The sequence below is a fragment of the Phalacrocorax carbo genome, chromosome 1 (assembly GCF_963921805.1).
Source record: "Phalacrocorax carbo chromosome 1, bPhaCar2.1, whole genome shotgun sequence".
Taxonomy (NCBI): Eukaryota; Metazoa; Chordata; class Aves; order Suliformes; family Phalacrocoracidae; genus Phalacrocorax; species Phalacrocorax carbo.
Genome location: NC_087513.1, coordinates 17519216 through 17545149, shown reverse-complemented (window position 1 = coordinate 17545149; position 25934 = coordinate 17519216). Strand labels below are relative to the sequence as shown.

The 25934-nt window shown below is 42.2% G+C and overlaps 1 protein-coding gene across 6 annotated transcripts in view; it reads left to right on the top strand.

Annotated features, from left to right (window-relative positions):
- CELSR1 (cadherin EGF LAG seven-pass G-type receptor 1) overlaps positions 1–25934 on the top strand; it is a 168697-nt gene that overhangs the window by 130391 nt on the left and 12372 nt on the right. For 4 of the 6 annotated variants that reach the window (XM_064445454.1, XM_064445456.1, XM_064445457.1 and 1 more), the window contains exons 14-26: positions 422–542; positions 1793–1976; positions 2809–2910; positions 4738–4832; positions 5553–5762; positions 8383–8566; positions 10734–10877; positions 12054–12255; positions 12591–12758; positions 15228–15354; positions 15996–16196; positions 21088–21262; positions 25821–25933. In XM_064445454.1, coding sequence (XP_064301524.1) covers positions 422–542; positions 1793–1976; positions 2809–2910; positions 4738–4832; positions 5553–5762; positions 8383–8566; positions 10734–10877; positions 12054–12255; positions 12591–12758; positions 15228–15354; positions 15996–16196; positions 21088–21262; positions 25821–25933 — 2026 coding nt within the window. The remainder of the gene's footprint in view (positions 1–421; positions 543–1792; positions 1977–2808; positions 2911–4737; positions 4833–5552; positions 5763–8382; positions 8567–10733; positions 10878–12053; positions 12256–12590; positions 12759–15227; positions 15355–15995; positions 16197–21087; positions 21263–25820; position 25934) is intronic. The other 2 variants (XM_064445453.1, XM_064445458.1) reach the window with 1 other exon arrangement.

Below are 25934 nucleotides of genomic sequence, written 5' to 3'. Positions count from 1 at the left end.
GTGCTAGCACAGGCTGACACAGGCTGTCCAGCCTGCCCCAGCAAGTGCTTTCCCCAGCATGGGGCTGGGACTGGTTGGAACAGGACCATTTCCACTAGGCAGTGTGGGTCCCATCACCCTCTCCTAGAGGAAAGAGCACTTTATTTACTCAGACAGATGAATACTCCTTACATAGAGGAGCTGGTCTTGAAAACATTTAGACAAGCATCCCCTATAGGGTTTCATACCACTGATGATCTTCATTTTCTTTTATTACAGTGGATATGTATTCATATATGTATTGATTGATGGCTGCTGCAGTGAGATACATTACACTCTATAAGCTGATGGAGTTGAGTGCAGATGTGGCCAAAGCTCTTTTTTCTCACCTTTTAAGAGGAAGCTTAAAAGAACTTTCTTTCAATTTGATTTTCTTTTATAGGATCGACCTGCCCTGTCCCAGAGGCTGGTGGGGAAATCCTATCTGTGGCCCATGTAATTGTGAGACCAGTAAAGGGTTTGATTCTGATTGCAATAAGACCAACGGAGAATGCCACTGCAAGGTAAGCAAAATCAACCAGTCTTAAGCCAAAATTTCTTTAATTTAAGAAGTAACTATACCGCTAATAGCTACAACAAGTGCATATCTGAGACAAAGTACACAGAATTGTGCGTAGAATCATATATATATATACATGCACAGTGTAGTTAATCTTTACCTAAAACATTTTGCTGGCACCACCCTCCACAAAATCATACTGTGCAGCTCTTATCTTATTTGCATTTGGAAAGCAAAACTGAGAGGATGAAAGCCTGACTCTGATCTCTCTGAAGTGCAGCCTGGTTTATCGGGGGAGATCAGACCTGGCGCAGAGGAGTGTGCTGGTGGTGTTTTGTGTATCACAAGTGAGTAATAGCCATGAAACAGCTCGGGCCAGCTGGGTGAAGCTCTCCCCTGTACAATGGCCAGCAAAGGCTTAGCAGCTGGAGAAAGGTAAATAATACAAGAGGCTAAACGCTTTTCTCAGTGACAGCTCTGTTGAGTTTAAGAGGAATTTGTCTGTCGTGGACAGGCAGGGACAGACGGGGGATGCAGGAGGGGAGGCACCTCCCTCCCGAAGGCTTTACAAAGGACTTCTCACAATACGTTTTACAATAGGCTTGAATGACATCAGAGGAGCTGTGCCTGTGCAGACCAGCAGCAGCAAATCTGGCCCCGTACTCCTTTCTGAAATGCCAGCAGGACACACAGCAACTGTTGCGTTAAATCGAGTCAGTGGGGTGCCAGCACCAAGCTCTTGTGTAATCATGTAACGCCTCAGATCAAAAGCATTTGCAGATGCGATTTGAATACGTGATCGTTGGTTGCTCTCCAACCTGTACATGAAATAAGTGGACGGTGCAAGAAGTTTCCTTATTGGCTTGTTCATGCCATACAAGAGTGGAATTGCAAAACAGAGAACACTGCAAATCCTCCAAGAATACCTTTGCTGGACACTGGCTGCAAGTACACGAGTAACATGGGCCCCCCGCCCTTGCTGCAAACGGTGGTCCAAACCCCGGGTCTCTGTGATGCAGGGCAGCCCAGCCATCCCCCCTGGCACTCAGCTGTGCCTCTCTATATTGCCAGGGCTAACACAGCACACTTCCCATAGCTATTACATTTTCTGTTAGTAGTAATATCGTTATTACCCCATGCTTTGCAAAATTAGCCCTTTTACGATGCACATGCTGCTAGAGCAGGATTTTAGAAACACAAGAAATTTGGAATATGAATCAAATACCTTGTGTCTGTCATTTTGGGTTTTTGTAGGCAAATTACTACAGGCCTCAGAGCAGTGACACCTGCTACCCCTGCGACTGCTTCCCGTCTGGCTCCCACACACGCGCCTGCGACATGGAGACGGGACAGTGTCCTTGCAAACCTGGCGTCATAGGGCGGCAGTGCAACCGCTGCGACAACCCGTTTGCTGAAGTTACCATGAAGGGCTGTGAAGGTACCTCCTGTCCAGCAAGCGCTGCTGATCAGCCAGGCTGATCCTGTAGTTGCAGGATCAGAGCCACTAGCAACAGGGAGATAGGGGGTGCACAGCGGTGGGTGTGCAGCTGCATCCTGGGGCACACATGAGCCCAAAGGGCTGACTCCGGCAGGGGCAATGGAAGCTGCAGCAGCCTGAACATGCACCCCTCCTCCAGAGCCTGTGCCAACATGACTCATGGGGGCTGGGGAGAAAGAAAAAAGCTCATATTTCTTTAACTTTCATCAAATGGAAATACAGCAAGCTTGGGGGGGAGAGCAAAACACTAATCCCAATTTAACTTGAAACCTGAGTTCATCTGCCAGTGCAGCATTGTATTGCTGGGCTGCAGCTGAAGAGGCAGGCGAGAGCCCTTGTGCCTTCTGCCCCCAAAGGCTGTGGCTGTACGCCTAGTGCCCTCTGCTTTTCTTCCCCCTCTTGCCAGTCCTGCCTTTCCTCTCACCCACCCACCCTCCTCTGATCAGCACAAAACTGCTGCAGCATCCATCTCGCCAGTGTGTGGGTGAAATGAAGGGGAAGCGTTTTCCCACAACAAAGTAGAGGCAGAGATAGGCAGAGCTAAAAGCCAGAGCCCCATAATCATCCTGAGCTCTCCTCTGCCTGTACCTGTCTGCTCACATTGCTAGATAAGGAGCAACCAATAGGTTACAGCGTGGAAGGCACTGCAGAGGGCAGGTATCCTGGCAGAGCTTGGGCATTACAGGAAGGTCCTTTAGGCAGGTTGAAATATCTCCTTGTTGTGATTTTTATCTTGTCAGAAAAATTGCATAATTTCATTTTCTGTTTTCAGTAATTTATAATGGCTGTCCCAAAGCTTTCGAGGCTGGTATTTGGTGGCCACAGACCAAGTTTGGCCAGCCAGCTGCTGTGCCATGCCCTAAGGGATCAGTGGGTAAGTTCCCTGGGTAAAACATTAACTATTTTGTCTATGTGCTTGTCGGGGGGGGGGGGGGGGGGGGAAGCAAAAAAACCCATGAATATAGGGAATGGCATTAATTCATTGGGTCTAGAGATTATAGATAGCTCGTGTGTATCATAAGCAGAAAAGTTTAGCTAGCTGAAACTCAAGAACTGTTAACAAATACAGTTGGAGTAGTAGCAAAAAATAAATACAAAAGTGCAGCAGATAAACACATATAAAGAACAGAAATTCTGTATCTGTATTTTCAAAAACCAGAGTACAATTTTCTATTTTCTGTTTATCAAGCAATTCGTACACACATAACTTTCAGTTTCTAGCGACTTGTTCATGTTCTTTAGCAATACAGCTCATTTGGGCAAATATAAAATGAGGAAAGTAATTTCTGTGATGACTGCTTTACTGGCGTTGTAGGCTAATGAAGCTAAGAGTTACAGCAGAACTTGTTTTTTTCCACCCGACATCTTTCCTCTAACCCGTAATTCAGGCGGCTGAAAAATGCATCTTATGAGGCACGTGAGCTGTGTCATTTTGTACAGCAAACAAATGACAATCTGCTTTTTCATGCATGTCCCTGAAAATGTTTATCAGATTTTTGAAAATGGAGTTCACAAACTTTTCCGAAGGCTGTTCTGTGGGAAATCAAACCTCTGTCTCATTTCTGGGCCTGGTAACTCTCTGCTGCAAGCACTCCTCAGGCTCAATGAATTATAAATGGTTATGTGACTTCTCCAAATATTACCTGGGAGAGGTCACTGCCTGTAGGTGTGCAGGAGATTTGTGGTCAACCAAGCTCCTGTTCTGAGGATTTGAGGAGATAGAATTAATTTTTTTTTAGGTGAAGAATATTTACATTATTAAACAGTATAAAGTTGAATTAAAATAAGTTTTCTGCACTGTTTGTTGGGTTGACCCTAGTGTGTCTTCTAGCAAATAGGCTAGCAGGCAAGGGTACTTATAGGAACTGCATGCTTTAAGTGAATTTTACAGAACATTCAAAAAAAGTAAGCTTTATGATAATGAATATTCAGATTAAGAACCTAAGGCTTAATCATAGTCACCTAATCATGGAAGAGAAATAACATAATTAGATATTGTTCAGTTAATGATAATTCTTATTTAGGTATTAGTCATTAAATGGCTTAGGCACGTGCAATATGTTATGTGCAAGTTAACTAGCACAATGCAAATCTTTAATTTGACAACTTGCAATTCACTGTAAAGGAATCACAGCCAAGAATTGCATCTTAAAATGATTTGACAAATAGTACAAAATAGTAGGCTAAATTAAACACTAAGCTGCTCACAGACCATTCACAAGTGGCAAAAGGCAATTATATGTGTTGGCTGAAGTGTTTACCGTGTGCAGCGTGCAAAGGTGCTGGCATGTTTTGACATGAAGACAGCATTTATCTGGGAGGTCTTTCTATATAGGCTGTTGCACAGAAATCTGAGCAGGGATATGTTTTCAGAAATATTTAGGAAGTGCACAATCTTTCTCATATTTGGTATAAATTGCTAAATTCATTTGGGGATGTTAGGGCAGCAAGGCTGTGAGAGTGGTTGGGCAGATCTTGAAGTTGGCCTAACTTTCCTCTAAAGCCTGAGGAGATGATTCATGACTATTAATAGTCTTTAACTTTTCTCAGACAGGGATCCCAGTTTGGAAAGTGAAATGTGTGTAGCTCTAAGAACCTTGAAAACGTAGGAAATCTGAAAGTCTAGGTTATTTCAAATCTACAAAGATTTACCCAGCACAGTTCAGAACATTATTTACCATGATCATTTTGTTTCCTCCAGGAAACGCTGTTCGCCATTGTAACATTGAGAAGGGCTGGCTGCCTCCTGAGCTTTTCAACTGCACCACCAGCACTTTTGTGGATCTAAAAATCATGGTAAGCTGTGTTTTCTTGGTTTTGCCTTTATTTTGTAAATGATCATCCATTCAGACTCCAGTTCGATATCCCCTGACTCCATTTTCTGACTGAGTCACAGAATCACAGGATGGTAGGGGTTGGGAGGGACCTCTGGAGATCACCCTGTCCAACCCTCCTGCTTGAGCAGGCGCACCCAGAGCAGGGGGCACAGGAACGCGTCCAGGCAGGTTTTGAATGTCTCCAAGGAAGGAGACTCCACAGCCTCCCTGGGTAGCCTGTGCCACTGCTCTGCCACCCTCACAGGAAAGAAGTTTCTTCTCATGTTTAGTAAGTGGCACTTCCTGTGTTCCAGCTTGTGCCCATTGCCCCTTGTCCTGTCATTGGGCACTACTGAAAAGAGTCTGGCCCCATCTTCCTGACACCCACCCTTTAGATATTTATAGGTATTGATGAAATCCCCCCTCAGACTTCTCTTGTCCAGGCTGAACAAACCCAAGTCTCTCAGCCAAGGGAGTCCTTGAACCCCCTCATTTCCCATCAGGACCCTTGTGTTTTTCTGGCTCTCTGTTATATTTTCGATTGAGTTGTCCTGTCAACCCTTCCTCAAGACAAACAGCATTTTGATCAAACAACTCCTTTCTGCCAAAAATTCCTAAATTATTATTGTCTTTGTAACTAGAATGAAAAAAGAAAAAACATCCATCATTGAGTTTTTCGTCCTTCTTGTCTCTGATTCAGAATGAAAAGTTACACCGCAATGAGACCAAGTTGGATGGAGACAAAACCATAAGGATTGTGAGAGTGCTGCACAATGCCACCAAATACACACATGGCTTGTATGGCAACGATGTGAGGACAGCTTACCAGATGATGATCCGGGTCCTCCAATATGAGAGCCAGCAGCAAGGGTTTGACTTGGCAGCCACGAGGGATGTAGAATTCAATGAAGTAAGAGAGATACTATATACTGTACCTAGCCTTTACAGTTCACCTTAGAAATTCTTTGGCAATGGATAATTAAATTGGTCTTTGACCAAGGTGGAGCAAATGTCATGTAATTGCTTAATCTGTTGCACAAATGAGTTAGTCTTCTCAATTTAGAATGGAAAGTTGGTTATGCAAGTGCATACGTGTACGTGTGTATAATGCAACTATTGTAGAAGGTGCTGTTGTAATAAATATCATCATAGTAACAACCAAAAGCAAAAATCCCCAAATGAAAAAAATAATCAAGTTGATATGTTATTCCTGGATAAAAGAGCTTTGTGTACCATATACAATTTTGATGGAAAACCTGCCTAATGTGATGACTTTCATTTAAATGTGCAGTGAACTAACTCTGAGCCAGTTACTGACTCTGAAGGTTTCTTACAATTCAGTTTGGAAACACTTAAGTCATATTTATTAAAGAGTTGATACATGGAAAGAACTTCATACCGTATTGATATTTTAAGTGATGCAGGCACATACCAAAATACATGCCAGAGGGCTTCTGCTACTCAGGGCATTCATGAAAGACCGGGTTATTACCAAAGACCTGACCAGGTCTAGCAAACAAGCTGTAGCACCCTCTTGGTCTTGGGGAGACACATAGTTGTGGTGGAAAAATGTGAGATGTGGAAGAAGTTGGGAGTTTTCTGCAGTCTGAAAAAGTGAAGGTTGGATGACCCAGTAGGCTCGTAGAGCTCTCTGTGTTCCCATGTGTGCTGTGGGGTACTGCTGTCATGCTTGCCAACACTATTTCCAAGGTCCCAACCATGGCACAGCACAGAGTCCAAGCTAAAATGTACTGCACTGCTGGGCCTGTACTAGCAGAGCCTGGAGCTTGGGCACCAGTGTAGGGATGCTCGATCAACCCTCCATGGGCCAAGACTGGCCTCTGTGCTGGCCAAAGATGGTCTGGCTCCCTGTGAAGGTGTGCTACACCCAGTGTACTCCTCACAGTGCTCCAGGAGGATCAGCCAGGTCAGGCAGACTTTGGGGTGAACTTGGAGACCCTGTGCAAGGCCAAGCTGCACCACGAGAGGATGTCCCTGGGGAGGTGGGAGCAGGAGGAAATGTGACTGAGAAAATTCCTCAGTGTCTGGGGCTGTATAGTCAACAGAGTGGAGAACTTCTGAAACACTGAACATTTTAGATACACAGATTTTAAGAGATTCATTTTTTCCTTTGCTAAGGACACACTGTGCTGACAAACCTGTATCTGTGGGCTGTGAAGTGAATTAATTTCCCCATTCAGACCTTGAGAAGGAACTTTTGTTTTTAGCATGTTTTGTTAATAAAAATAAGAACAATAAGCCAAAAAGTGTTTTGGAAACCCCTGCTTTAATTTATTATTCTCTGTGCTTGGCACTGAAACTCATACAGATGATGTTTTCAAGAACTCCCTAAATATTTTTAGGACAGGTCAGGGATTTGAAAACTAATCAGTAAAGCTCATGAGAAAAAGAAGTTAACATCATAGGCTGAGGGAACACAAGGGGAGAATGATTTTTTTTTTAATAGTCTCAGGTAGAAGCCTGAGAAATAGATAATAAAAAAACATAAATAATGTTCACAAGGACCAAGGAGGCCTGGTATCAAGTACAGCATGTGTCTCCTGTGTTCCTGGGGAACCATGTAGTGCTTCTTCCCCTAGATAAAGGTAGTCATACTGGCAGCCTCTTTTATCTCAGATACACATTTGCAACCTCAGACAATATAGCATCTTCCCTGTCTGCTTCTAAATGAAGGGTTATGTGTATCCAAAGGTTTGCCGTGGCTATTTCAGAGCTTGAGGTGATTAATTCCTACCATCCTTTATGCAAATTATAACTTAATTAGGAATCAGGTTTTGACACGCTCTCTTTTGGGGTCTTCTTCAATTCAGCCTGTGAGGGTCCCTTTGGATAGTCTTGTAAGAAGGGGCAGAAGGGACAGATCCTCAGCTAGAACATCTTATTTAACACCATTTGTAAGCAACATAAAAATAGGGGGAGAACAACATAACTTAAGTTCTCTTATCTATCTTCAAGTTTGTAAATGCAAGTTAATATTCGCTCCTGTCATTCTTCACCATGTAAGTTGTCCTAGTTACCCAGGAATCAACAAAGTAAAAAAAAAAAAAGAAACAGAGTAGGTGATATTGCTATCTCTAGACTTCATTTATAACATAGCACATTATTTTGATTCTCTGGGGGAGTTCTTCAGTGTACATACCAAGCACTCTGCTTTTCTTGTCTCTCATCTCTCCAAGACAAAGAAAATATGGTTAGGTTTTCCTTCTGCATTTTGCTTACTAGGTTTCCTGTCTTAAAAGGGAAAGAAAGTAGGCAGTTCTCATATAGCCTCCAATTTTGGTTTACTTTGCTCATAAAAACTTTGGAGGGATTTGCTTTATGTAGCAAAAAAACCTCAGGGTGAGTAACTGGTGTGCATATTTTCATAAAGCTGCTGTAGAACATGCCTGCATTAAAATATTTCATTATACGCTCACCTGAGGCAGTAATGCCAATCATTTTCAGTATTCCTCACTTGAAACCCAGTGCTTTGGTTGCCTCATCATTTAGGCTTGTACTTTGTTTCTCAGAATATTATCAAAGTGGGTAGCGCTCTACTGGACCCCAGCAACAAGGAGCACTGGGAGCACATTCAGCGAACGGAGGGTGGCACCGCTCACCTGCTCAGGCACTACGAGGAATATTTCAACAATGTGGCCCAGAACATGAAGAAAACATACATGAGACCTTTTGTCATTGTTGCCACTAACATGAGTGAGTATCTGTGTTGAAAACTGCCATTTTGTATTAGAACTTTAAAAATGTGCTAGATAGAGGTGCTAGCTATTTGTTTTAATAGTAGCCACTGAGAAACAACATACTTGGATTTTCTAACCTAATCAGTGCATTCAAGTTAATTGATCCATATCTGTCAGTTGCCATGGGGAGTCTCCTGGCAGACTCATCTGTTTTCCCCCTGGGCCATGGCACTGCTCCCTGTGTATTTTATTGCAGTGACAGTGCTGTACAGATGGCAGGAACGACAAAGTTTGTAAGTAAAGGTAATGCCTTTTGAGACCAGCTAGTATAGTTGAACATAAGTAGATTATGTTTTTGAAAGAATTACCCCACTGCCACCTGAAGAATTACTGCAGTACAAGGAAAAAACCTTACTGTTAATTGTATACCTCTGATTTTCACATTTTCCTACCCTGGAACCTATCCAGAAAATCATCTTCTGTAGAATTTCTTATACTGAAAGGTATTTTCTCAGAATCACCCATCCAAGCCTTGAAACACCTGTACAGCCTTGCAAAATCCATCATCAGAGGAAAATCCTTGGGGCCCAAAATATCCAGAATGGGTCTAAACTGAGAAGGTACCATCAGGCATGCCCAGATATTTTCCCTACCTGTCACAGTAAATGCCTCCTCTAACAAGCAAATAGCAGTTCCTGCACTTGCAGGACTGTGATGAACTTCACAGATGTCCCCATGGTACACGTGCAGGTGAAGCACAGCAACCACAGCCTGGTCAGCCTCTTTACCCATTTTGTCCCCTGCCCTCTCTATTTCATTTTCTCCCCAGGTGCCAACAGTCTGAGCTGATCAGGTGCTGGGGATAGTCCTGCTCTGAGCAGGAGGTGAGACTGACATGGGTGACTTTCAGAGGTCTCTCCCAAGCAGCATTGCTATCCGTTTTTTATTTCAGACCTGAAGAAGGGCTTATGTGCCCAAAAGCTTCTCTTACTTTCTGAACTATACCCGTTGGTATAAGAAGTGAATTTACATTTGCCTACAAATCTTGGGCATAAAAAGCAAAGGCATGAGACAGTCAAGCTACAAAGTTTATAAAGTCCTGCATCAGCTCCAAGGGGGACGGATTATTGTTGAACTAAGCCAAACTGAAACACTTGATTTCTGTTTAATGAACCAAGACTGAAATATTTCCTTTTGATTCAAGACTATCGTAATCAAAATATTTTTATCTTCACACTCAGAAAAAAAAAGTATGCTTAGCATTTTAACCCAACTGAACTGAGATGAAAACAAAAACCAGAATTTCTTGTGGGTTGTAAATCATTTTTTTCTACTAGCTCTTCCTGAGCGAAAAGACATGAGCTTGGGAGGGATGAGGCAACTCTGGCCTGAAAGGGGTCTGTTTTCTTCTGAAAGTTTTCCCAGGTGAGCATGGTGTTAATAGAGTTTCCTAATGGCTCATCTGGGAGTTATTTAGAGACTAGGAAAGGAATGGGAATTTGCAGATCTTAACTTGGATATTTCTTCAGATAGAAACTTACAGTGGATCACAGCTTTCGGCGTAGGGTTACCCCCAGGACTTCCAGCTTCTCACTTTTTTAGAATATCTAAATTGGCACTGAGTGACTTCTCTTGAATGGGGAAGTTCAAGCCAACTCAGCAGCTTTTAAATATTTCAGCAGAGGCAACAGGCAGAGCTGATGAGGTAAGCCAGAGAGGAACTGCTAGTGTAGAAGGAGAAATGGAGGGCTAAGGTATAGTCCCAAGTAAAATCCAGGTTTTTTTCTTCGCTTAGCTGACTTTGCAGTTTAACAGATGCAGAAGAAGTATATTTCTGAAGCAGCAGATTTAGCCTTCCCTACAAGAAGCAAGTCTGAAATTTCTATGTATCCAGTGTTTGTGAAGGTGTTTTCCTGGTATGAGATACTGTCTTGTGAGTTCCTTTCCACTGCCTATGCAAAATAAATTTGTAATTTGACAAAGGTAATGTAATGCTGAAACATAAGCTTTTAGTTGTCACTTAAAGTATTGAGAGAAATTAGATCGGCCTTTGATTTTTGGGGTTTAAATTTCTTCTCCATGTTGTGCAGGTATTTTAACCTTTCAGTCGTGTTTCATTTTGTAGTAATATCATATTTGAAAGCATTGAAGTTAATTTTATGGGAAACTTCTTTCCCCCCCAGTTATTGCCGTTGACATCTTTGACAAGAGCAATTTCACGGGAGCTAGAATACCACGATTTCACGAGATTAAAGAAGATTATCCAAAAGATCTGGAGTCATCGGTTGTCTTCCCTGATACTTTGTTCAGACCTTCAGACAGGAAAGGTAAAACCCTTCTGCTGCTGTTTGGAGGGAAATTTTGACTAGCTCACAAGAAGCAAGATTAATCCTTGTGAAGCAGAGGGGTACTAGGGTGAGAGCAGGGCAGCCATCTACACAAGCAAACATTATTTAGAGATGGAGCAGCTGTGCATGCTTCTGAAGTATTTTGCCTGCCGGCAGCAACGGGAAGCATGGGGGGCTGCGTAACTGGCTGTACCTGTCTGTCAGGTCTCACTAGTGGCCCCTCAAACCACCCTGTCAATGCGGGAGAACTGCTTTGCCTCTGTTCCCACCGGGATGGGAAGGGACAGCTGCCTGGAACCTGCAGACCCACAGCCACCTTCCCCTAGTCCCGATGGAGGGAGGCAGTGTGAGAGATGGAGAATCCAAATCTGGGCGCGGAGCTGTGTTATCAGAACCTGACAGCAAATAAAGTCTTGAGCTGCGTGGGGAGATGGGTGATAAGGGAGAATATATGGGCAATTACGGGCTTCCCAGTGTCTCTGAAGTACCTGGAAATGGCTGAGAGGAACCACAAGTTAGTTATCTTGGGCAAGGGAAGAGAGAGAGGGTAACCCAAAGTGCAATAATTATACACATACCGTGGCTGAATATCCTCTAAATGGGGAAATAGTAACACTTGTGAAGATAACACATAATAATTTATAAGCTAATACGTATTTATCACTTTTTCCTCAGAAAATAGGGCACCTGCTTGTATGACTTGCATCTTTTTCTGTAAGGAAAAAGGGAACGTGAATTTTAAGACACACTGCCAATATTGAAAGCTCATTATGTGACAGAATTAGCAGAGAGAAATCCCTTGTGACCAATTGTCATATTTATAACACTAGCTTTGCCATATATAAAGGTACATGCAATTTAATAGCATGCATATTGTTTTAATGTTCTCCTTGAATCAAGCACAGAGTATTTATATGCTTCTGGATCTTCTAGCTTAGAAATGGCTTATTTTCTAGCTAGACTAAATGGTTATTCATGGTTCTATAGTTATTTGATTACAAATTTTATTAAAAATATCAAATGTAATGTTAGTGTTATAAGCCTAGAGTTACAACAACAGTAACATTTCTGTATCTTTGCAAAGCAAAATTACCAGTTTAAATGATACATCTAAAGTTGTGTGGGAAGAATATAATATTTGTGCTAATTCCATAGCAGTGCCTACAATGAAGCCTTCAAATCAAAAATTATCCTCTAAGATGAACAGTGATGCAGTAAGCCCTGAGAGTGCATTTGCAAAGAGAAAGAAGCGACACCCAGATGACTCAACACATCATACCGTTGCCATGGTCGTTATATACCGATCCCTGGGACACCTCCTGCCTGAAAACTATGATCCTGACCGAAGGAGCTTGAGGTAAACTTCAGTCCTATTTGTGAATTGTGCAGATCCCTTCTTCCACTTCCTCTGAGTGTGCAGGGAAAGCAGAGATGCTTTTATGCTGACCAAAAGTCATCTGCTGCAGTTGTCACTGCGGTACTGTCTCTTGTCCTCCTCTGGCACACCGTGGGAGAATAAGCACCTCAGTAGTGCGAGCAGCTTTTGGAAACACAGCTGTGTGGAAGGCTGACTGTGCATCTACTTCACTTTCTGAGTGGAAGCTACTGGAAATCTTTTATTTGCAGAACCTACCAAATAAATGCTCTGCATTTTAACTTTTAGATAATTTTGCAATTTTCCCCCTTCTGCAGATTGCCAAATCGCCCTATTATTAACACACCTGTAGTGAGCACAGCCGTTCACAGTGATGGGGAGCTTCCTCCCAACCTGATGGAAAAGCCCATCATAGTGGAGTACACCATGCTGGAAACGGAGGAGAGAACAAAGCCCGTCTGTGTCTTCTGGAATCATTCCATCACGTAAGTATCCTGCTTGCTTTAGGGCTGTGCATGGCAACTGTCTCAGTAGCAGGTAAGTTCTACCTGGGAAGACAATTCTGGAGGGAAAACCTTTTTACTCAGTTTATTCAACTGGCAACTGATTCCTAGTGGAATAGGGCCATATAATGACTTCCCACCAACCTGAGAAAAATGAAAATAATCTTCATAAGTCCTCAAACAAAGGATTAGCCATGTGGTTCCCAACAAACAGTGCCATCATGTCTTTCTGCAGGGTTCATTTTCACCCAGAAGTAATAAATCTCACAGTTTTCCTGCTATTTACTGATGCTTTTTGTCCATACATGTCTACCTGGACAGGCATAGTCCAACTCCAGTGCCTGAATTCATGGCTCATCTGAGGTCCCTAAGTCAGGACTCTCATTGCCCCATGCCCTCTTTTAAGGAGGGCATCTCCAGGAGATGATTCAGTTCTTATATGGGATGAATCTTCTCCTGTCACACTCCAGTGACTATGAACAGAGTACATGGCAAGCAGGCACAAAGCCTTAATGCCTCAGCCAGGGCCAGTGCAAAAACGTACAAAACCAAGCTTTCATGTTGGTAAAAAGGAGGACTGAGGTTTTGCAGTTAGACTTACATGAGTAGAGATTATAAATTTTTGAATCTCAAATTTTTGAATCCAAAGTCAACCCAAAGACAGTTGCATTGATAAGAAGCAACTTACCTTTTATTCCATCATCTCTTGTGGATTTGATTTCATTTGTTTTAGTGAAAAACTGGAGGGAGAGGAATTATCTTCTTTGGGAGTTTAGACCTCTTCCAGTTGTTAGGAAGCAATCCCAATACCTAAGCAGAACATAAGCAAGGAGTATTTGACTCTCTAGGAGGGAATTGTGATGGAAAAGAAGAAATATTCTGAAAATGGCTCATTTAGGCCTTTGTATTCAGTAAAGTTAAAGATACAGACATATTTTTCTTGCAAATGTGAAAAATATTAAGAACTGTATATGCTTGAGAGTCTTTTGTTGGGTTTATGGCATTCTAGAAACAGCACAGTCCTGTTGGACGTACTTCAAGAGCGTCGATAAAATGAAAGAAAATGTGCTGAGAGGTAACTACATGCTCTGGACGTTATGATTTCACAATACTGTAACTATTGCATATATAATGCAATTTTCAACCATAAAACCAGGTACATAGTGATAGGTTGATACTGTGTGCCCAGGGTAAGAGTAATAGCTGTTACACGTTTCCTAATGACCCAAAACCTCTAGTAACTCTAGTAAACCTACGGAGAAATCCATTAAAAAGCAATATCCTGTGCTGGAAATAAAAGAGCAAACTAACCTAGGAAATGTTTGCCTCCTAGTCAAAACCTTTAGGAGATTATGTCGTTGAAAGGATTGAAGAGGCAGCAGAAATCTGTTATGTTAGCAATAATAAACTACTTTATTTGCCTGCATGTAAAGCAGTGTAATTGCTGCTATGTACAGATGATTCTGCCAACTATGAGGGAATGGCAAGTCCTTTTTCATAAATTTTTAAACATCGTATGGGCTTGAATAACTCATTAGCTCTAAAGTGATTCATTTATTAGCTATTTGCTGGCAACTTCAATGGCATTGTTGTCTGTGTTACATCTTCCTACAGCCACAGTTAAAAAGCAGCTCTTAAACTGCGTGTAACTGCATGTAATAAAGGAGTTTTTAAAAAGTGAGTACTTCTCAAGAGAAAGTGATACTAAAACTGTTTAACAAATATTTTATTGCTGAATGAAAAAAATCTTCTGTAAAATCTAGTTAAAAACTCTTTCAGTAACAACAAGAGTATTTTTATGGCTCATTGACTACAGAATAGAGTATTTAATATTGATACAAAATAATTTCTGAAGTCACTGGAGTTAACTAAGGCTGAACAGGGAACAATTTTTAAGGGAGCAGTTTCTCCCCAATGTTAATACAAGAGGGCTCCTGATAGAAAATTTTATTTACTGTTTCTAACCTTTTCTTGTCTACTTTTTAGAGGAACGCTATGATAAAATCATATTACTGCTGAAACATATTTCATGTAAGAGTTTTACAAGCAGTGTCTAAATCTAGGGAAATAGAGATGACTCAAAAACATGTGTATTTCTGTGGTTTTTGGAAGTTTTTGCCTTTGTTACAGTCAGCTTGCTCTGTGCAATGACTTCCCCATATTGCTTGTGTGGTCACTGACCCAAAAGCAAAGGTGTTTGGTTTTTTTTTTTAAACTCAAAACAGGTTGTTATAAAACCACAAAATTTGGCCGACAAAACCAGGTGTCACATCAGAAGCTGCTTCAACTGAAGGCTTTTTAAATTGATGATATTCTTTCAGGCAGGTGACAGCTATAAATATTTCTGTCTTGGTACAGTCCTCTTTGGTTGCAGAGCAAGAGCTGCAATAGCAGCAGGAGGTGAGGGGGGATCAGAGGACGGCTCTCAGAAATGCCTTTTTTTCCCTGCAGGACTGGTGGGACAGGTGCCTGGTCCTCCAGAGGATGTGAGCTGTTTTCCAGAAACCAGAGCCATATTGCTTGCCAGTGTAACCATGTAACCAGCTTTGCCGTCCTGATGGACATTTCGAAACGAGAGGTGGGTGATGCCACGCTCATGATTTTTGAGGGCTTTAGTTTTCAAGAGCTTTGATTCAGAGTTTGAGCTTCAGCTTTGGACATGACTCAGAGAATCGTCGGCAGATCGATCCCATGTTGCAGAGTGTCAGAAGAGCGTTGCCCCGTGCCTGACAGCACCCGTCGCTGGGTCTGCTGAAAGGAGCTTCTTGCCTGGTTGGTGCACAGTGCAGCCAGCAATGCAGAACTGCACCAGACTGTGCTGCAGAGAGCCGTGCAGAGAAGGGAGTGAGACAAGGATTACAGCAGACACCTGGTAGTTGTGGCATCACTTGATATTGGGTCCATCGAGAATTACAATAGCAGGGACAATGACGTAAACACCATAGGTTTTTCAGCATCTCAGGATGGCCTGAACAGGGGCAGTGCAGCATCAAATTCACTGGGGTTCTTGCTTAACTCTGCTCCCTTCAGGTACTGCCCATACACACTCAACAGGTTGAATGACTTAAGAGGTGGCATCATCCACTCCTGTTGGTCCTAAAGCAAATCTGTGCATTGGCTCAGTAGTAATGAAAACATTGACTTTCTGAGTAGTAGGTTCAGTTGGAGGAAAAGGAATGATAAAACTCCCAGAGGTCCTGTCAATCTGTCTTTTTACAGAATGGGGAGGTGCTTCCTCTGAAGATCGTCACTTACACAACTGTGTCCATCTCGCTGGTGGCTTTGCTGATCACCTTCATACTGCTGGTCCTGATCCGCACGCTACGTTCCAACTTGCACAGTATCCACAAAAACCTGGTGGCTGCCCTTTTCTTCTCTGAACTCGTCTTTCTTATTGGAATCAACCAGACTGAAAACCCGGTAAGAGTTACTCTGTGCTTATTGCTAGAGTTGCTGTCAAGCTTTAAATCGGGGTTCACGCTGCGACTTATACCTGCTCCCATCTGTTGCACTTTCTCTTTTTTACTTCTGCTTGGCCTCAACAGTCATTTGAAAAACATCAGACTTAAAATATATTCTTGTGTTTTATATGATCAATAGCAATGCAAGGAGATAGGACTATATCTTATTTTCAGAGAACAAATGACAGCAGCCCTGTTAAAGGCTTATCCCAGGAACTGAACCCTGAATGCTGATTTCTTCCTTCTTTTCCATCAGTATGTTTTCTGTCTTGCTTTGTCTGTTTAGTAGGAGGGTCTCCAGTTTCTCCTGCAGCAGGTACCTCACAAGCCCAAATGACTCCTGGTGTTGACTGGTAGGTTGTCAACTAACTATGTGCTAATATGCATGTTGCACACCCGCCATGGCCATTCTGGAGAAGCCACTTGCCAGGCATGGGACAGCTTGCTACATCCAAGAATAAGTAGGAAACCTGTCGGCTTTGCTTTGTGCCTTCCAGCCACAGTGATTGTTGGCTTCGGCCCATCATATCCGTTGCCAAAGCTTAGTGCGGGCACCTCCAGCATTGTGCATGTCAAGAAATGCAAGCTATGAATGGGCTAAATATGAGATATACGCCACACATGAAGTGTGTATGTTCTGTGACTAGGATCTCATTGCTATCTTAACTATGTAGCATTATATGTAGTATTGATGCTAATTCTTAGTAGCACCCGTCTCAAGAGTCATGATTACCATTCAGTCAGGTAGGAGACAAGCAAGCAAGGGTTCCAGCGCTGCCAAGCTTCACAGTTTCCTTTACCAGTCAGTAGCAGATGGGAGATGACACGCAAAAAAAGCATGTCCTTAACAGATATGAAGACTATTCAGAATGCTAGTGTAGGGATTATCTGAACACTCTGAAGAAAATTTATATTCTAGAAATCCTTTACTGTACATGTTTCAATCTAAATTTTGAGAGGGAATTAGAATCTTGAGATGAAAACACACACACAAAAAATAAACCATGCTGATTCCACGTTGTCCAAGCAGCAGAAATGGGAGAAAAAGGCTACATTCAATGGGTATCATCACTGTTACGCTAATGACACCATTGTGCCTGACCACGTAGCCTCACTTAATATATAACTTAGGCCTAAACTGTGTCACCCTGGATTCTGATATCCATTTGAGCTATAGCATGCATTTTGGAAAGTATCTGACCTTGACTTAGAGATTTGGTGTGATGGCAGAGTCCCTTACCTCTGTTAGTGTAAGGTGTCATAGTGTCTCATCCCAGTTAAACATGCTGTCAGATTTTGTCTCATTTCAGCTTCCAGTAACTAGGTGCTGTCAAGACCTTTTCCTAGGAAATTTGAGAGACCTCTCTGTTCAATAGTATTTCTTTTGGAAAACCAAATAAAATTAAGCTGTTTAAATTCTTCAGTTTCTAAGATTCAGGTTATTCTGTTGCCTTTTTTCTGGGCTTTCTTCCCCCAGTTTACCTTTTGGAAGATTATGCACACTAAACCAGCCAAAGCTTTCCAGCTGGTAATATTGCTTCCAGTCCTGTATTCCACTATTCTCGTGCACAAGGAACTCCACTTATCTGCTACTATGGTGAGGTCTTCTGCAGTGACCTGCCCTCTAGGATATGGTCTCACATCATGTGTGACCCACGTTGTCTTTGTTGCATAATATGCAAGTTTGCATTTTAAAATAACTTTGCCCAAATGAACTCACCTTGCCAGTTGATCCACAGCATTCCCTGTAACTTGACCATTCCCGTGCCTTCTTGAGCGCACCACTCATTTTTCACAGCATTTCACTAGTGGGGAGTTTATACTCTTTCAGTTCTCTGACATGAATACTGAGGAGCAGGGAGCCAAGCCCACATCCCTGCAGGATCTTACCAAAAATTATGCTGTAAGTAATGGCTCCTCATTTCCAGATTCCTTTAATAGTATCATGAAGCACCAAGCAAAGGTTTATAAGACTAGTAAAGCAGTTCATTACAGCAATACCACAAATATTAATGGTCGTACTTGGTGAGATTGTTCTCTTTTGCTCCTTCTCATTTTCATGCTTTGGGGCTTATGGTGTGATTGTGTCCTGTGCTGTTACCGGGACTCAGTGAAACACCCCAAACCTTTAACCCACTTACAAAGGTCTTTTAAGTTACAGAATGTATTTCATACAGGAGAAGGCCACTCCTTGGAGCCTACCCAGTCAATTTGAGAAATTAGGAGGGCTGTAAGCCATGTCTGCTTGAGACAATTATTCATCTGTCTGTATGGAATGAGAGCTGTCTAACGAGTCATGCACTGATGAACATAAAGAGGGAAAGAATGCTGGAGCACAAATAATGCTGTGCTGCTTGGCACCCAGCCTGGCTTTTATGGGTTTCTGTAAATTAACAGTCACATTTCTGGGCGAGGTTTTAATCTTTCCCTGGACTATTGATAGAAAGTGATTTATTTTCTTTCTTTTTTCTTACCTGAAAAAGGTAATGTTCAGGGCAGCAGTCTACTCATATGCATGTGCCAGTAGGAACAAAAAAAGCCCTGCTTACATAGAGGGAAGAAAGGTCTTTTATTTGGTGAGCTACATTTTATTATAACACTTGGTGTTATAATAAAGCTGATGCAGTAAGTGAATCCAGAAAGTCGGCAGTCTGTATGATTCCTTCACTCAGCAAAGTTAAACAGGGAAACTTATGTCTCTGAGTATTATACCATGAAAAAACACTAAAAAGTCATGCCAGAATCTGAAAGCAGGGTCAGTGCTGATGGGAACAAAAGGATCGAAAACACAATGTAAAACAAAAATTGAATAGTTACACAAAGTGCTCTTAATTCAAGCTTATCAGGAGATCATAGGTAGAATCTTTTGCTTTGCTTCTGAAAGGAGAAGGTTAATTGTGAGATTTCAATTCAGGTGTTGGATGCTTGCGGTCATTCCTGTTTTCAGCCATCAAACCATTAAGTTGGGAAGGAAAGCTGGTTAGCAGATATTACAGAAATGCAAGTCTGTGAAGGTCAGAGGTTTCAAGGTGGCCATTTGGTCACAACGATGACTTCAGCGATCAGTTTGCCCACTGTAGCTGTTTCTCCTAGTTACACTACGGACTCAGTCTTTATGGTCTCAGCAGGTCTTTCATTTTTGCTGCTCTCAGCCTGGCAGAGCTAAGTGGTCCGCCTTGTACTGCTGACACAGGATAAAAAACAAATCCAGACCTGGGGCTGGAAGCTCCAGATCCCCTTATTCCTAGTTGAACCCATGAACTACCCAGCCGGCACTAGCCTGCTTCCTGCTTGTCCTCATGACTTCTGTGCCTGACTGCAAGTAGCACAGCCTCAAGAGGAGGGTAGAACTGAGTGTTTCTGGATGCAGAATATCCTACAGCATGGTGGTTAGGGTGGTTTTCTGCAGCGGATGAGAAGAGGGATAACCCCCCTGCTCAAGCCAGATAAGGCCTAGAAGCCACTCTCCGACTTTGTAGTCAAATACTCTGATTCTGACGTTAGATAAAAGGTTGATTCCACTCTTTGGATTTATCTGTAGAGTAGGTGGTGATTTACTTCTCTCTGCATCATTTTAGTCCAGTGATAACAGCCAGGCATCCTCCGTGACTCGTTAAACTATAGATGTGCAAGGTCAGTGAAGGGCAGATCTGCAAGGACAAAAGAGACAGCCACTGCCTTAGCCCATGGAGGCACCCATGCTTTCATTTCTCAGGTTTTTTTATAAAAGAGTCCTAGAAAAGGAGATGTAGATGGAACAGACCTTTTCAGACCTATGACACAGTCACGTAGGGGCAAAATGGTCTGCTGATATTATGCTAGATCATAAGGTCACGTCAAATTTTGCCTATTTGTGAGACAGACATTTCATTTAACTGATAAGAAAATTCCTCAAAGAAAGGCTGAATTTGTTTGGTTAAGGTCTATGGATCATTTGTTGCTCATGTTCAGCATGTTCACTTCTGATGAGCTGAAGCTTCATGGATTTCTGTCCCCAGAAGTGAAGTTTTTCAGAGCAAGAAGGACTTTCTCAGGAACTGGTCCTAAACTGAAGACCTAAGATCTGTCTCACACCTCTCTCTACCTCTGCCAAACAGAAGGAGAGTTTCTTTGTACTTCTTTATCTACTAATATCAGGCACAAAACAGGATCTACTTTAAGGCAAAACAGAACTGTACCAAAATAACACACTTCCTTGGAGAGAGATCTCTCCCTCTCTGGAAAGAATGAAGTAGCAGAAGAACCCATAGGATGGCCCTTGATGTGGAAATGGGAGACACCAAGTCAGTGCAGGGCTGAAAGTGGCTGTTCTCAGGAGCAGTTTGTTGGCTTTGCAATAAACTGATTTAGCTGATGCCATTAAACACACTGTGGCTGAATTCAGTGTAGTGGCATTGTGCAGGTGAGACTCATACACGAGGCAGGGCAGAGGGTCTGCAGCCTCCTGCTCTGCACCAGGAGAAAGACTCAGGAGCTCTGCCAGCGCTGCCCCTCCTGCAAGCAAAAGGAATTCAGTCAGAATAGCCCAAATCCTCACCTGTGCAGCAAATATACACAGAGAAATTAACCACAGAACGTGGAGGGCAAGGGCAGTGACCAAAAGCATGTTGGGTTGATAGGGTAAAGCTGAACCAGACTCAGAACAGGCCACATAACTTTAAAAAAAAAAAACCACTTTCACAATATGAACAGCTTTTCTGAAACTCTGAAAAACTTAATTAATGGCAGTATATTTGTTCTGCCAAAACCTTTTTATTACACTTGCCTTTAGCTGCACAGGGGTGCTGGTGACTCACCAGGCTGTGATTCAGAAGAGCAACTCTAATTTCCTTGCCCTTTCCCTTCTGCAGTTTGTGTGTACCGTGATTGCCATCCTTCTGCATTATTTCTACATGAGCACCTTTGCATGGATGTTCGTGGAGCAGCTCCACATCTACCGGATGCTGACTGAAGTGAGGAACATCAATTTTGGGCACATGCGGTTCTACTACGTTGTCGGCTGGGGCATTCCTGCCATCATAACAGGTACCCTCACCCACCCCAAAACAGCTTCATTTTCCTTCCCTGCCATCTTCACTGGCCAGACTCAGGAAAGTTACCCCATCCAGCTATGAGTGCATGCAACTACTGCTGTCCCTTCAGTGTTTTCCTGAATGAGGGCAACACCAAATCAAGTCTAGTGGAAGTCAGCCTGAAATTGGCAGCTGGGGTCTGTTGCCCCAGCTGAAGTGATACTGAGGGTTTTACAGTAACATAAACATAATTGCACCTAGATTAAAACAGGACTTGATAACATTGTTTGGGAATAACAGTATTTTTATTTTAACCAGTTTGCCTGTAGCCTTCCGAAATTCTCCTTCCCTGTGCTGGTGCCTCAGGATACAGACACACGGTCTCTCGGGGAGGTTGATGCAGTGGCTTCAGCAGCGATGCTGCCCACAGGGCATTGCTGCCCTTCACTGGACGTTCCCGTTGCCTACCCTCAACCAGCAGTAATTGCTCCCTGAAGGGGATTTCAGCAATTCTGTTTTACTTGGCATAAAAATGAGCTGGGAATACTCAAGCAGCCCTTTACTTCATTTCAGATAGAAAGGCAATAATTTCCAGTTGAAGAAAAGTAATGAAAAGCTGGAGGCAGTAATCTTTTAAACTGTTCCAGGGTGATCCACAGGAGCACATCCATCTCCGCCCTCACCATGCCTATTTTTGCAGTCAGACATTTCCAGTGCTACCCTAAGCACATGGTGCTGCGTTAATTCAGGCAGACAGCTCCTTGGGAAGTGTGCTTCGCAGAACAGTTGGAGCGGCGTGTTTTGGTTCAACTATTTCAGCATGTATCTGTTGCCATATGGGAAATCAGATCATAGGCAGACAGTTAACTTTTATCCAATTACTTTTATTTTTACAGATAGCAACATGCTGTGAGCAGTGGCAGAGATTTAGATGTCTCTCAGATCAAACAAATAGCTATCACTCATATACACTTGGAAAAATACTGTGTAACAAGTTAGAATTTTAAAAACATATGGGTTTTTTTCCTATGTGACTTAAAAAAGTGTAATACGGAAATATAACATAGGTGAGTATAGGTTAGCTTTCATTCTGGAGAGCTAGTAAGTTTTTTCCATATCACCTTCTACATAAATAATTTCTGCTTCTATCAGTTTATCCAGAATGCAGTGGAACATACAGCTCAGAAGGCTCTGCCACTCTAGACATATCTCAGACATTTAAAATAGAAATCGTAATCGAAATTCTAAAATGTTTCAGACCTGTGTAACTTTTATCACTACACACAGGACTACTGCAATATATTTAGGAATGTTTAAGTTCCATCAGATTGTTGGCAGCATCATTTCTGGTAGAGAATAAGTATTATTAAATAGTGCAAAACAATTTGCATTTCAGAAAACAACTCTTTAGAAGAATTTTGTCAGAAGGATTTTCTGTTTCATGTTTAGTTTCTCTTCTGAATTCTAAATTAATTCGGAACTTCTCAACAGCAGTATTATCCAATCTAAGTATTACAAGTACACCATTTTAAAGTTTTCTGCGTAGTTATTGTTCTATATGTGTTATGGAACTATTTTGCACTTCTAAAACTATGAAATATCGTTCCAGGTTGTCTCCCGTAATTTATTTAAACTCTGAATCTACTGAATTTGCAGTTCATTTAAATTAAAATCCCTATTACTAAGCAAGTCAGAGGATTTTTTGAAATGAAAGGTAAAGAAAACTAAGCCCTTAGTTTCCTCTTCCAGGTTTAGAAATCATCTGAAGAGAAAATTAATTCCTCATAAATAGCATGGTGTGTGATTTCTTGCCCCTGGAAAACTTTGTTACTGTACATATTTTAAATAAGCTGCTTTTATAAATTTTAAATTTTAATATCTAAACCATAAAAAGGTTCCAACTACATAACATGATCTTAAATGCAATTGCTTTATGAGAGAAGGATTGTGTATGTTTTTTAATAGTGGAAAAGTCTAGAAATGGGAAAGGATTTTAGTCTTGGACATCCGAAGGACTTTTTTGTTTTATTTGGAAGATAAATATCTAGCCCATTTCATCTTTATCATAGCTATCATGAAAAAAAAAAAATTAACCTACAGTAGCAGTGGCTTTACTCTGTTTTGTTTATTCATTTTTTTTTCTATTTTCCATGATTAAACTGACATTCATTTCAAGCTGGGACATAGTGGTCCTAAGGCAACTGTGATGGGACCAGGCTACTTGCAGAAGGGAACCTTGACCTTTACAGGGAGGGAATCTTAGCAAAATGTTTACATAGGGAACACTCCAGCAGGGAAGAACCACATTTAATCACATCATAGAAGAGCAAATTGCCATGAATAAAAGTAGGATGGAAGTTGGGAGAAGGCTTACAGCCATCAAAAGAGTGGGGATCTGGAATATTTCTCCATGGGGAGCGATAGTGGAACACTGTAAATTTTCTTTAAGCTTACTCATTTTAAAATATAGTTTGATCCATCTAGGAGAGGGGTTTTATGACTTCCTTGCCTCAGGAGCAAAGGGCTGGATTTGGCACCCGGCAAGACCCTTCCAGTTCTACGTGTCTTTGTGGTAACACACTTACTGGCTGGCATGTGTGCTGTAACTGCTTTGCCATGGAGACAGCAGTGTTCATGTTAAAACAGGTTCTTACATAGCTGTAAAACCAATATCCTCCAAAAAAAAGAAGACACTTTCCAAATCTGCTATTTGCTGTGAATACTAAGCAAGGCGATGAGTCAGGAGAGAGGTGAGGCTGACTTGCAGTCTCCTGAGTCCCAAATGGCTGCTGAGCCCGCAGGAACTCAGAAGGTTCAAAACATGCCCCTCTGGCAGCACCTCCCCACATCATGCTCTTGACATGCTCCCAGGATGGGTGCTGGTCCCCACAGGACATTCGGTTCAGCCACAGGACCAGCCCCAGTTTCTGCCAATGTCTATGAGCTGTCATGCAGCCCACACACTTAGTCTGCTCAGGATGACCAGGCTGCAGCATTTAATTGATGTGCCAAATCATTGGCTTAATTCTGCCATTGGGTAAAGAGTTATTTCACATATTGTTAACTCCAGTAAAATTTGAACCATGTACCTGAAGACTGCAACTCGCCACATTTGTTTAATGAAGAACTTTAGGGTAGGATTTTGAGAGTGAAAAAATGTTGCTGTCTGCCAATTACTTTTAGAGCCAGATGTTTGGTCAAAATGTCGTTTAAGTCCCACTAATGGGGAAATCAAGTCCTGGGAAACAGGCTGTGTCTATAGAATTACATCTGTATAAAATACTTTATGGTCCCTTAATCTTTTATGGCTAATTCTTTCTGGATGGCAACTGCTGAAGGGGGTGGTAGAAGGGCCAGTGGGAGCAGGGAGGGAGACCAGTCCTATCTCATTCCACACTTCAGAGAAAACAGATCCAATATCCACTGCTTTGCCAAATAGCCAGTTTAATTTTCATAGACCATAGGCTTGTACCAGATGTGAATATTGGCTGTGGGCCAGCTTTAAGCAGTGAGAGTGAAATGCAGCTACCTCTCCCTTTTTCATTGTCTTTTCATCAAAGCACATGGGCTTCAATTAAAAAAGAGGGCGTTTATTAATGCACATGAATCCTCCTTATGGAGAGTGGCACTGCCGTCAACCTTGGCTGCCTGCTTGAGTTGGGACATACGCTCAACACAATAGGTGCCTCCGATGCCCAGGCAACATGCTGCAGCCATTTACCATATGTCATTGGCCATAGGCCTCATAGGGATCAATTTTTGTGTCTTGAAGAAGGAGGACCTCTGCAGTATTTTGCAGGTCAAAGGCAGCAATCAATCCCAGTCCATCGCCATACGGGCAATGTGTAGGTCAGCAGCTCAGACGGCACTGTAAATCAGCAGGTGGAGGTTGGACTCAGAAACTCCCTTGCAATTGCCCAGGCTTTGAAAAATAAAACAATAAAAGGTGTGTTCTTAACTCAGTTGCCTTGGGGGCATTAGCAAACTCCATTTCAAACAGCACAGAAAACAAGAGGAGGTACCAGGGATGGCAGCTCAAAATGAACCCCACCTGAGCTCAAGCGGTTAACTCCTATGAGTTCCCAGGTTCCTTTGTCTCTGGTGGTGTTTTAGTGACAGCAAGCTCAAGGCAGTTAAGAATGCACTGTTTTTGTAGTATAGACATCTCCTCAGTTATGATTCATGTCATTCTGCTGCATAGGCTTATTGAAATTCCTCAACATGTCACTCACCCTCAAGGCTTCATCACACTGTGTGAGTATAACTATAAAACTGTGCTGAAACAGAATTAATTTGGGGCTTGCATTTATTGTCATTTTTATGCAACTGAACTTTGTTCTGGTAGGCAAAACTCACAGTATCATTCGATATGGCGTGACCAGTTTAAAGGTTTTGATTTACAAAGTTTTATTTCAATATTTGCCTTGATTTTGACTTCCCAGTCTGACCTACTGAACACGTTTTGCCATTACCATTTTGTCTGTCAGACAGTGATTTGAAAATGTGCCTGGTTATATAGAAGGTCTCAGCAGCACCTTTCTGGTGTACTTTCTCTCCATTTTGTGACCCAGGGCTTGCTGTTGGTCTGGATCCACAAGGCTATGGGAACCCTGATTTCTGCTGGTTGTCTGTTCATGACACCCTTATCTGGAGTTTTGCTGGGCCCATCGTAATTGTGGTAGTTG